The sequence below is a fragment of the Podarcis melisellensis genome, assembly GCF_964234715.1.
Source record: "Podarcis melisellensis genome assembly, chromosome: 7".
NCBI lineage: Eukaryota > Metazoa > Chordata > Lepidosauria > Squamata > Lacertidae > Podarcis > Podarcis melisellensis.
Window position 1 is genome coordinate 2737378 of NC_138539.1, and position 12522 is coordinate 2749899.

The 12522-nt window shown below is 49.6% G+C and overlaps 1 protein-coding gene across 1 annotated transcript in view; it reads right to left on the reverse strand.

Moving 5' to 3' along the window:
- ZC3H3 (zinc finger CCCH-type containing 3) overlaps nucleotides 1-12522 on the reverse strand; it is a 262076-nt gene that overhangs the window by 52789 nt on the left and 196765 nt on the right. Inside the window, exon 9 of the mRNA XM_081918720.1 lies at nucleotides 4382-4513. Within this exon, the coding sequence (XP_081774846.1) occupies nucleotides 4382-4513 (132 nt within the window). The remainder of the gene's footprint in view (nucleotides 1-4381; nucleotides 4514-12522) is intronic.

The window sequence follows — 12522 nt, forward strand, 5'->3', positions numbered from 1 at the left end:
TCCTGTCTTCCACTGCCTCCCGCAGTGTGGTCAGACTCATGCTGGTAGCTTCGAGAACACGGTCCCACCATCTTGTCCTCTCCTTGTGCCCTCCATCTTTCACAACATCAGGGTCTTTTCCAGGGAGTCTTCTCTTCTCATGAGGTGGCCAAAGTCTTGGAGCCTCAGCTTCAGGATCTGTCCTTCCAGTGAGCACTCAGGGCTAATTGCCTTCAGAATGGATCGGTTTGATCTTCTTGCAGTCCATGGGACTTTCCAGAGTCTCCTCCAGAACCATAATTCGAAAGCATCCATTCTTTGGCAATCAGCCTTCTTTATGGTCCAGCTCTCACTTCCATACATCACTACTGGGAAAACCATAGCTTGAACTATATAGACCTTTGTGGGCAAGGTGATGTCTCTGCTTTTTAAGATGCTGTCTAGGCTTGTCATTGCTTTTCTCCCAAGAAGCAGGCGTCTTTTAATTTCGTGACTGCTGTCACCATCTGCAGTGATCATGGAGCATCTATATCCCACTTTTATTTCCCTCCATGGAGCTCAAGATGGTGTACATCAGCGGTTCTCAACATGTGGGTCCCCAGATGTTGTTGGACTACAACTCCCATCATCCCTGAGCTCTGGCCTTGCTAGCTGGGGGTGATGGGAGTTGTAGTTCAAAAACACCTGGGGAACCACAGGTTGAGGAAGGCTGGTGTACATGGTCCCCCCCCCCATTTAATCCCCACAACCACCCTATCAGGTAGGCTAGACTGAGAGAGGCAGTGACTGGCCCCAGGTTACCTGGTGAATGGGAGGATTCGAACCCTGGCCTCTCCCAGTTCAGAGCCTGAGCCTCTAACAAAGACACCACAAGGTGCTCTCTGGAACTCCTCCTCCTAGTTGCACAAGAGTAACCCCACTGGGTTATACACAGCGGCCAACCAGATGCCCTAGCAGAAGAATTCAGAACCAGGACTGGAAGGCAACCACCCATTGCTGTCCTACCACCACCGATGAAACCTGGAGGTTCCCTCCAGCCATCATGACTAGCAGCCGTTGGGCAGACTTCTCCTCCTCCTCTGTCTTCTCTAGGCATTTGCCCAACCCCCTTCTAAAGCTAGCAACCATCACATCTGGTGGCAGAGAGTTCCACAAGCCCACAACGATAGGAAGATCTTCCTTTTGCCCAACGTACCCATCAGCTTTGCTGGATGCACCCACTTTCTGGCGCTGTCAGAGAGGGAGGGGAAACCTCCCCTGCCTTTCTTTCTCCATACCTTTCTCCACAGGTAGGGCAAGCACATCCCCTGGCCTCAAGTCACCTTTGCCTCCACGCTGGTCTATGCTGCTTCCAGTGGCTGCCATCACCTGAGACACGGAAGCCTCATGCAGGGCTGGCCCAGTACATTCTGGCAACTGAGGTGGACCACAAATTGACACACAAATGCACCCCGGCCAAGGAAGAAGGGATGAGCGATTGGGAACAAAGCAGGGGATCAAGATTGACCACTGGGATCTGCTGCCCCTGGGGATCCTGCCGCCCGAGGCAGTGGCCTCGCCTTGCCTCATGGGTGTGCCAGCCCTGGCTACGTTCCTTCACAATACTGCAGCCGTGTGGGTGTCACTGCACCGTCAGGCGAGGAATGTGAAGAATTAACTACAGTGGGACCTTGGTTCTCAAACTTAATCCGTTCCAAAACCAAAGCGTTCCCAAATCAAGGCACGCTTTCCCATAGAAAGTAATGCAAAATGGATTAATCGGTTCCAGAATTTTAAAAACAACCCCTAAAACAGCAATTTAACATGAATTTTACTATCTAATGAGACCAGTGATTCATAAAATGAAAACAATAAACAACATACTGCAGTCAATCAATCAATCAATCAATCAGTAGCTGAATTGTGTTCCACACAGTCACAAAAACAAAACGAAAAAGAGCCGCAGAAACAAAATCACAAAATAAATAGCAAAAGCAGACCTCAGCATGACACTCAGAACAGAAGTGTAACACTCAAAACGGAGCACGTTTGGCTTCTGAAAAAAGTTTGGAAACCGGAACACTTACCGATACTTTTGGGTTTGCAGTGTTTGGGTTCCAAGTTGTTTGAGTACCAAGGCATTTGAGAACCAAGGTACCACTATATTATCGAAAGTACACTCACAAGTTACTCCTAGGTGTGCACCTGTTGAGGCAGTAGTTGCAACAGAGAGACCCCTGCCCACCACGACCTCAGCTTAGGTATCTCCACCACCCGAGCTGCACGCAAGCAGAAGCAGACTTCACCTGCGTGTAACCTGCTCCTGCTCCTCCCTCTTCACCCCTCTCCTGGTCCTGGGAGACAGTAGAGCAGGAGACACGGGAGCAGCAGGAGGAGATGTGGAAGGCAGTGAGTCCCCACCAGCCTGACCTCTCTCTCCCTCCTCCTGCCCTGTTCTTCACTCTCCAATCCTGCAGCTTCTCCTGCCTCTGGCTCTTGTCTCTTGGCTGCCACACATTCCCTCAGATCGACGTTCCCTTCTTCCAAGTCAGTCTCCAACCCCTCCGTCTCCCAGTGCCCACTCCTCACTGTCCGGCCAGTCCCTGAAACGGGCGGCCCAAAAGCCACAGCTGGCCCTGCCGCCACAAAATTCCAAGGCAAAATTCTGCCTTCTTACTGCCAGGCCCATTTCTTGTTGGAAGGTTCAGGACAGATAGAAGAGAGGATTTATTTACATGTAGTTATTTAAATGTAACGCGGGTGGCGCTGTGGTCTAAACCACAGAGCCTAGGACTTGCCAATCAGAAGGTCAGCAGTTCGAATTCCCGCGACAGGGTGAGCTCCCGTTGCTCGGTCCCTGCTCCTGCCAACCTAGCAGTTCAAAAGCACGTCAAAGTGCAAGTAGATAAATAGGTACTGCTCCAGCGGGAAGGTAAACGGCGCTTCCGTGCGCTGCTCTGGTTCACCAGAAGCGGCTTAGTCATGCTGGCCACATGACCCGGAAGCTTTACGCCGGCTCCCTCGGCCAGTAAAGCAAGATGAGCGCCACAACCCCAGAGTCGGCCACAACTGGACTAATGATCAGTGGTCCCTTTACCTTTTTATTTTTTTAAGTTAAGCTATGGCACTCCCTCCCACAGGAGGCAATGGGGGCGAGCAACCTTGATGGCTTTAAAAGAGGATGGGGCAAACTCCTAGAGCCGAGGGCTGCTGAAGGCGACCGTGCTAGATGGAGCAGCCTCTCTCTCTCCAAAAATAGGAGGTATGGAGAGAGGGATTCTTTAAAGGCACTTTCCTAATGTTTGCCCCCTAAAGCCCATCGCCCAAAAGAAGCACATAAAAGGTGGGATCATCAGGTGTGTGACTGTACATCTGAGAAACGAATATTGCAGGGCTAGAAAAGTTGAATGAAAGGGCAACCCAAGAGGGCATCATGGGCATGAAGGAATTCCCCAGTGAAGAAAGGTGACAACAGCTGGGGCTTCTGAGTTTCTGGGGAAAGGTGAGCTAAGTGGGTGGGAGAACATGGCAGAGAAGTCGAGAATTATGTTTGGTGTGGAGGAACTGGATAGGAAGAAGTGGTTTTCTCTCTCTTATAAGGCAAGAGGTTAAGACCATCCAATGAATGTTGAAAGATTCAGGACAAAAGGAAAGCAGTTTTTCACACAGCACAAACTACGGAATATTGCTTAACCACAAAAACACGACAATGATTTTATTAAATGTATTAGTCGCAATTTTGCCATGGCAACTCAAAGTGACTTACAATATTATAAGCAAAAAACCAAACACATATCTATATTAAACCCAGTACTTTTTAAAGAAAAATCTAAAAACAGTTCCATTTTTTTAAAAAAAAAACAACTATATTACTGATGAGCAAGTTTCTCATCAGGAGCCCCCTTGGTTTCATTGAAATAGCAGATTCCTTACCTCTGAGGTAGCCCTGATTTTCAGAGAATTTAACATTAAGTTATCCCTGGTTGCTTCTTGCCAAACCGAGAATCACAGCACACACCACACACAGAGCCAAACTCAGCCGGCTATTTTTACTTTTTTTGATTCCCAAAATTTAAATCCCAACTTTTCCAAAGTGGCATATGCACACACACACACAGGGTGCAAATCACACTGTGTGATCCCAGCTGGATTTGAAGATGGAAACCCAGGAAGGGGTAGATGCCATTTGAGAAGTCCTGCCTACTCAGCTGTGGTACTGAACCCCAAAAGGGAGGAAAGAGAATGTGGGAGAACATTAAAAAAATCTGAAAAGGAGACATCCTTCTCAGCTGCAGACACTGGGTTTTCTGTGAGTATGGACCATGTCATGAGACAAAACAACAATCGCAAGATATATGGATTCTCAGCTGCATGAGGGTTACATCTCAATGGGATACTTGTCCAAGCCCTTGCCCCATCTTACCTTCTCTCCCAAGGGACAGTAGCCTTTGAGGAAGTCTGAACACACCTCCGCTTTCCGGGAAACATAGACATGGCTGTAGGGACAGTCACTGTTGTTGCAGATCCCTTTCAGGAAATAAGAGCACACAGGCATCTGAAAGGACAAAGTCAGGAGGGAAGATGATTTAGTGCCAGTTCCAACCCCCAAGTCTGACAGAAAACCATCCCTGCTATAAAATGAAGGCCACAGTCTCCCACGCCCACCAGATTTGATTCTGGTGTGGTTTACACATGCATCTCTTACGCTCACAACAACCCTGCGAAGCTGGCCACAAATATTCCCATTTGGCAGGATGCAACTTGCAGAGAAAGCAACTTTCTCAGGGCCACCCAGGAAGTCTCGTGAGCGAGCAGCAAATTGAGTCTTCTATTTGTTTGCGGCTTCCACACTTTGTGCAGGTCTCTTGCAAGAGCCAGGCGCACCAAACTACTTAGTCGCCTTCATCGCTGCTTCCCTGCGGTGCACATACTATGCATCTGATAACTTATAGAGTGGCACCTCTGGTTGCAAACAGGATCCGTTCCGGAGGCCTGTTCGCAACATGAGCAGAACGCAACCCGCATCTGCACATGCGTGGGTCACAATTCACTCCTTCTGTGCATGGTGTAATTTTGCACGTCTGCGCATGCATGAGTGGCAAAACCCGGAAGTAACCCTTTCCGGTAGAAGAAGAAGAGTTTGGATTTGATATCCCGCCTTTCACTCCCTTTTAAGGAGTCTCAAAGCGGCTAACATTCTCCCACAACAAACACTCTGTGAGGTGAGTGAGGCTGAGAGACTTCAGAAAAGTGTGACTGGCCCAAGGTCACCCAGCAGCTGCATGTGGAGGAGCAGAGACGCGAACCCGGTTCCCCAGATTACGAGACTACCGCTCTTAACCACTACACCACACTGGCTCTCTTCCAGATCGCCACGGGACACAACCTGAAGCAAACAGAACACGAGGTATGACTGTACAGTGCTTAATTACAGCGATCTCTAAGTAACTCCATACAAAAAAAACCCCAACAACCATTAAAACTATAACATCAGAAACAAAGAAAGTCAGTAGGCACCAGAAGTTGAACCTAAGTCCAGTGTCCAGATCAAGGGAAGTCATAATACCACTCTATTCTGCCCTGGTCAGACCCCACCTGGAATCCTGTGTCCAGTTCTGGGTGCCACAATTTAAGAAGGATGTTGACAAGCTGGAAGGTGTGCAGAGGAGGGAGACCAAGATGATCAAGGAAACCAAGCCTGATGAAGAACAGTTGAAGGAGCTGGTTGTGTTTAGCCTGGGAAAGAGGGGACTGAGAAGTGATAGGATAGGCATCTTCAAATACCTGAAGGCCTGCCACATCGAAGATGGAGTAAGCTTGTTTTTTCCTGCTCCAGAGCCGAGAACCCAAACCAATGGATTCAAATGACAAGAGAGGTGATTTCGACTAAACATCAGGAAGGACCTTCTGATGGCAAGAGCACAGCGCCTGTCTAATATTCAAGAGGGAGGGAGTTCCAAAGGCTAGGTGTCATGATACGACACCCAAACCTCACCAGACGAGAGTAGCGATGGGCCAAAGGGTACTTTGATTCCCATTTCTGGCATCTTTGAGAGAAACGCCTTTTGCGGCAGCTTGAAGCCAGATTCTGGCCATTGTTTCCTCCAGTTGGTGGGCAGGACTCCACAGAACTCATTGCTCCCGCTACCTTTGTTCACAGGTGCTGGTGATGTGAAAAAGCACATCAAAACCAATCTGTGCGCAGAGACAGATGTGGGGCCGCCTTGAGCACTCCTGCCACAAAGCACAAAACTATACCTTCTGCCAGCTGCTGGGTAATTAAAAAGGAATTACTGGCCTGCTGTGACAATCCTCCTCCTCCACCTTCAGTGGCTACTGGAGGTGGAGAGGGGCTGCAGCTCAGGGTGGCAAAGCTCTGCCTTTGCAGGGATGAAAACACTAGGACTGCTGGTCAGCCAAGGAAGCACCTGTGGCATCCTCCAGCTGTTTCGGACTACAACTCCCATCAGCCCCAGCCAGTATGGCCATGCTAGCTGGGGCAGATGGGAGTTGCCGTCCAAAACAGCTGGAGGGCACCAGAGGGCTGCTCCAGGGTGACTCTGCAGAGAATAACATTAAATAAGAATATTCCTATTTCTTAAAAGCATCTTGCTCCTGAGTGTACCTTCCAAGGCCCAGAGCCGCCACATGGCTTGTGAAATGCTCCTTCTGGGCGCTTGGCTCGCCTTACCCCCAGAGTTTCAATTCCACGCTCTCCCTCTTCCCTTCCTGGCTGACCACATGGACACAAAAACCGGCTGATTGCCCAGTGAACAGAGCCACCGCTTCTGCCAAGCAACACGGCCTTAAGTCCTGCAGGTTCAGGGATCCTCCGGCCAGTATTTACAGATGTGCAACAAGCACGGGCGACGCGATGCATGGGGGAGGGAACTTTCCCCCGAAGAACGTATTAGGGCTTTAACTGAATTAGTTCACTAGAGTGAGAAGGAGGAGGAGGGAGGGGAGAGAAAGAGGACAGGAAAATGGAAGGCTAAAAGCCACGCAAGAAGGAAAAACAAAGAGGGCTTTAAAAGCAAAGAGTTTATTTTTAATTGTCTTTTAACTGCAGACATTAAAATAAAGGACAGGGCTCTGGGGCTGCCTTCTCCTGTCGGCGGTGGCGTGACCGTAAACGATTCCCTTAATGTAGGTTTTGATATAGAGATCAAATTAGCTCTAATAAAAAGGGATAATAAAGGCAGCTCTTATGCAAAACTCAACTCCTCCCAGCTGTCACGGCTGAGCCATTACCAAGAGGAAGCGCCGTTCTCGTTTCAATTAACCTTGTTTGCACCCCGCGATGTCCGCGCAAATAACAATAACATTAATGCAAGGCGCTGCGGCCATATTAGGAAGCCCCGAAGACGCGCGTACGCCTTCCCGGAGCCGGCGGCTAATGAACCCGAAACTCGACGTGAATTTCCAAATTGCTCACAACAGAGTTTTGAAGCTCTATTAGGGAGAAAAATGCTGATTCTTGTCAAGTCCCTCAAGGGGAAAAGCTGTTGCAACAGCAGCCTGCTCCAGCCCAAGTCTTAGCCTCATGCTAACCTCTCGCATCCGCAAACTCAGCTGCGCTGGCACACGGAGAGTGGCAGGGGGCTGGCGGCCCCAGGGATGGTGAGCAGCAAACTGGGGGCCACAAGGAAGTCTGCCCGGGAGGGCCGGGCCATTTCCCCACTGTGCCCCACCCTCTAAATAAGGAAAGCTGTTCGATGCTTCGACTCTTCTTGTGACATATTCTCAGGAAACCTATCAAAACTGCTCTCTTTGCTGGGCTTCTAAGGCAGCCAGAGATAATAGTTCCTTCTCTTCTCGCTTTGCCCTTTTTGAAAAAAACAAACCAATTAATTTTGAACGTAAATGTTTGCAGATTTTCTTTTTGATTTAGTTCAGGACTCTGGCAGCCTTCAAGACGTTGTTGGACTACGTTGTTGGACTAGCTAGAGGCTGATGGGAGTTGTAGTCCAACTTGTGCAAGGGTTGCTCCAAAGTGGTGCCACAACTACAAATGGCGCTTGACCCCCGAGGAGAGCTGGCTGAGGCGGATGGGAGCTGAAGTCCAACAGCACCTGGAGGGCATCAGTTTGACGTAGGAGGACCAAAGGGCTTGCTACACAACTGTATTCCACAAACACACCCCGCGAATACAAACCTCTAACCATGTTTGTTCATACAATCCGCAGAGCAATCGGAGGCCCAAGAGGCGTTTATGAAAGTCAACCACCTCTGGAAAGCCTTGGGCCTGCCTCTGTCTCCATTCCAAGCCAGGCAACTTGGTGGGACAACAACGTCAATGGAGTAGCTGCAGGGCCAGTCCAAGACATTTTGCTGCCTGAGGCAGAGGACAAGATGCCATTCCCTGGCTCCACTCCATATACAAAACCCTCCCGAACTGGTTTTCCAAACCGAATCTGACACTGGCAATGGAGCCAGTGTCCTCGGCTGCCTCTCAGGGCAGCAGTCTAGCTTAGGGGACACATGGCAGGGCACACAGCACATAGCTCTGTCCTAGGGTTGCCATTACTTAACTGCTTTTTAGAAACTCTGCCTGGACGCTATTTCCAATGGACGAATCCCGGGAAATCCCAGATGCAGGGCAGCCCTATTCTGTCCACTGTCCCAACACCACCTCCAACATCTGCCACCCCCCTCTGTCTCAAGGCCCTGGCTAGGCACAGCACAACTTTAAAATAAATTGTCTGCTGCTTGGTTGCTCAAAAATCCCACCCTAGGGCCTTAAGGAGCAGGGTCAGTAATAAACCAATAGCCACATCATTCCATGGCATGTGTTCCCTTCCGTTTGGTTTGCACCCCTGATGCTCTTGCCAGAAAGTTCTTGCGCACCACCTGGTCTCCCTGAGGGTTTGCGAAAGAAAGGGACAGACAACAGAGGGACTTCTCAAACTCTATTCCAAGCACATTTGTTCTTGGCAGCAGCCAGGAGGTGGGGCAATCGTGTATCCAGACCAAAAAAAAATCTGTTCCTGTACTAAATTGAAGACACAGGACGAGAAAGCTGCCTTTAAAAGAAAGGGCTTGTTTGGAGACAGTGGACTCCAGCCAGGCCATTTGCAGCGAAGCCTGAGCACAGCAGAAAACCGCTTTCTTTTGCGGTAAGGATTAACTCACCAGCCCCTCTCTTTGGGTTGTGCTTTGATAAATGAGGCGGACATCACCTTTCCTGGTAATCGCCAGGTTAACAGGAAGCTACAGGAGCGGGTGCCGAAGTCCCCACTTGCCTCCGGGCAGCCGGCTACCCCTGGGCTATAAATCACGGCGGAAAGGGCTCTGAGCTCAGCAAAGGAAGGGGAGGCCGCAGCCTAGAAACTCCCCAACTCAAAATAGAAAGTAAGAAGTCCACTCCTCTCCCCCAACGCAGTTCGCTAGCATGGACTTGCTTGGGGAAAACCACACGTTGAACCACAAGTTCTGGCGGGGGGGAGGTACTGGGTGCCTTTAGTTTCCCATTCAGTACAGCACAGGGGTGGGTTACTCTGTGCTCACAAAAAAGGAGAACGAAATTCCGCCCCAGGCAACCTGCATTCTGTGCAATTTCAGAACCTAGGTAAATTAGCAAATACGCACGACTCTCCGACTTTGCTGCATTTATTCTGCAAATATTTTTCAGCGGTCGACATTATTTATTCTGGGTCGACATTATTTATTCTGGGTTTGCTAGTCACAGGGAGGGGGGTGGGGACATGGGAGCTTTGCAGCAGCTCCCCCCCCCCCTTGGCAAAAAAGCATATTTAGCTACCTCTCCGGATTCTGAGATTGAAGCATGTTTTGCTCACACAGCTTTAAGCATCTCTTCAAAAGTAATAAGGGCCAGAAACCTGCTTATCTTCTGTTAGTGAAAATGGGAGTTCTCAGGGAGCTGAAATGCTGCACCTGATACCATCTGGGAGCCGTCAGGGAGGGCGGGAGGCAGAGAGCATGAAGTCATAGTTAATGGCCTGACTGGGGCCAGCTGAAAACTTTTTTTTTGTTTCGGCCAGCCTACCCAGACATATAATTTAGCTACCTCTATCTCTTTTAAAAGCTGTATTGATTTTATCTTTGTTTGTAATGATGATGGTTCTCTGTGTATGTGTGTGTGTGTTTAACAACAATGGCTTCATATATATTTGTTCTTAATTGGACTGTGAATTTGAGCTGTGTTTTATCCAAAAAAAATTTTGTCCCTTGGTTGGAGAGCTTTTTGATCAAGCTGGTTATAAATCTACTAAATCAGTCGTTCCCAAACTTTTTGGGGGGGCTACTGCCCCCCTTGGTTCCATCCCCCAATCCCCAGTGCCCCCTGCTCTATAAAGAGCATTATTCAGAACAGCGGTTTGCACGACCCTCTAAGGAAGGTGATAACACAATAAAATTCAAAACAGTAACAATGAATGGCACATTTATTCAAAATCAAATCAAAACTATTTAGCTTAATTATGTCAACAACGTTAGTGAGCATAATCCAGCAATACCCATTTTTCAAAGCCTGATGGTCATTTACCAAAGTAATAGTAATTAACACCTCCAGCAGCCCCCTGCGGCCCCCTTGCCTCTTTGCAACCCCTGCCCTCCCAGGGGGTGCTACCTCTGGTCTAAATAAATAAATCCACACATATGAAACAGCAGCCCCCTCTCTCCCAATATGGGTCACGCTCTAGAGTGAGGATGGAACTCTCCTATCCTGAATTCTGGGTGGGATAATGAGACCTGCACCAGGAGTTGGTACTTCCAGGGGGCTGGGGAAGAGACTGGCCATCTCTGCCCTTCCAAACCTTTCCTTTTTGCTGCTGCCAGCCTCCTCTGGAGTAAAGATATGGCAGCCATCTGCATGTCATCTAGCCTGGTGAGAAGACCCCTCCCCTCTGAACTGTATGTAAGCCGGGCTTCTTGGAGAGCTGGAAGACCAGAAACTTTATTTCTGTTTTTACTCGCTTTTTATTTATGCACTTAAACCATGACTGTTTTGTTTGTGTTTTTGTAATATTGAATTTGTTCTGTTTGTTAAACTGCTGATTTTTCTCAGTTTTTTAATTTACTGGCATGCTCTGTATCTTCCATATTTGCATTCTGATGTTTTGAATGTTCTCTGCAAGCTGCTCTGGGTATGGCGCATCGTGGAACAGTGGCATCTGAGGAGTAGTTTTGGATTTAATATCCCGCTTTATCCCTACCTGAAGGAATCTCAAAGCGGCTCACATTCTCCTTTCCCTTCCTCCCCCACAACACACACTCTGTGAGGTGAGTGAGGCTGAGAGACTGCAAAGAAGTGTGACTGGCCCAAGGTCACCCAGCAGCTGCATGTGGAGGAGCGGAGACGCGAACCCGGTTCACCAGATTATGAGTCTACTGCTGTTAACCACTACACCACACTGGCTCTCAATCAATCCATCCCTCATCAAATGCAGTTGCCGTGATCTTCAGAAATGGGACCCTCTGCTTCTGCCCTGCTTGCCACGAGCCAAAACCTGCCACCCGGTGCCATCAAGCCGGTTGCCGTGGCAATCGGCACAGTACAGTATGTTGCAAGCATGTGCTTGCCAGTGACAGCCAGCCCTAAGGATGCTCTTCCACCTGTGCCTGTGGGCACCTCGGATGCGGAAGAAGGCAGCCCAAGTTGCCCTGACCTGCTTAATGTGCTAAAATACTGATGCATCACAGAATCATAGAGTTGGAAGGGACCCTGAGCATCGTCTTTTCCAGCCCCCTGCATCTCAGGAATATGCAGCTGCCTCATCCAGGGATGGAACCTGCAGCCTTGCCATCATCAGCTCCCCACGCTAGCCAACTGAGCGATCAAAGCAGCCTAAGAGACCCGCTTTGCTCTCACGATAGGAAGCAGCCCCATGGCGACCCTGAACAGCTTTTCCAAGCCAACTCCGAATGAATACTGTCAGGGTACTGCCATCGAGGGGGATGCAGTTGGCGCACAGAGCCTAGGACTTGCCGATCAGAAGGTCGGCGGTTCGAATCCTCGCGACGGGGTGAGCTCCCGTTGCTCTGTCCCTGCTCCTGCCCACCTAGCAGTTTGAAAGCACGACAAAGTGCAAGTAGATAAATAGGTACCACTCCGGCGGGAAGGTAAACAGCGTTGCCGTGCGCTGCTCTGGTTCACCAGAAGGGGCTTAGTCATGCTGGCCACATGACCCGGAAGCTGTACACCGGCTCCCTCGGCCAGTAAAGCGAGATGAGCGCAGCAACCCCAGAGTCAGCCATGACTGGACCTAATGGTCAGGGGTCCCTTTACCTTTACCTTTACTGCCATCGAAAGGGGGGAGGGGGGCAGAAGCGTACAGGAACGTTGCTCAGCAGTATCACTTTGTCAGGGAGTGGTGAGAGTGACGCTTCGGCGAAACGGAGGGGGAAAGGAAGGGCGAAGTGAGGCAAAGGCTCACAGAGGCTATGGTGAGCCCTAGCACCGCTCCCAGCCAGGTTGATAGGGAAACAGGCATGCAGCTTCCGTCGTCGCCTAGTTTTCGCAAGTGGGTCAAATGTAAAGATAGAAGGCGGAGACTTGGGGTGTAAGTTCTTATGCTGGGGGCGTAACCAGAAGAGCCAACTCCT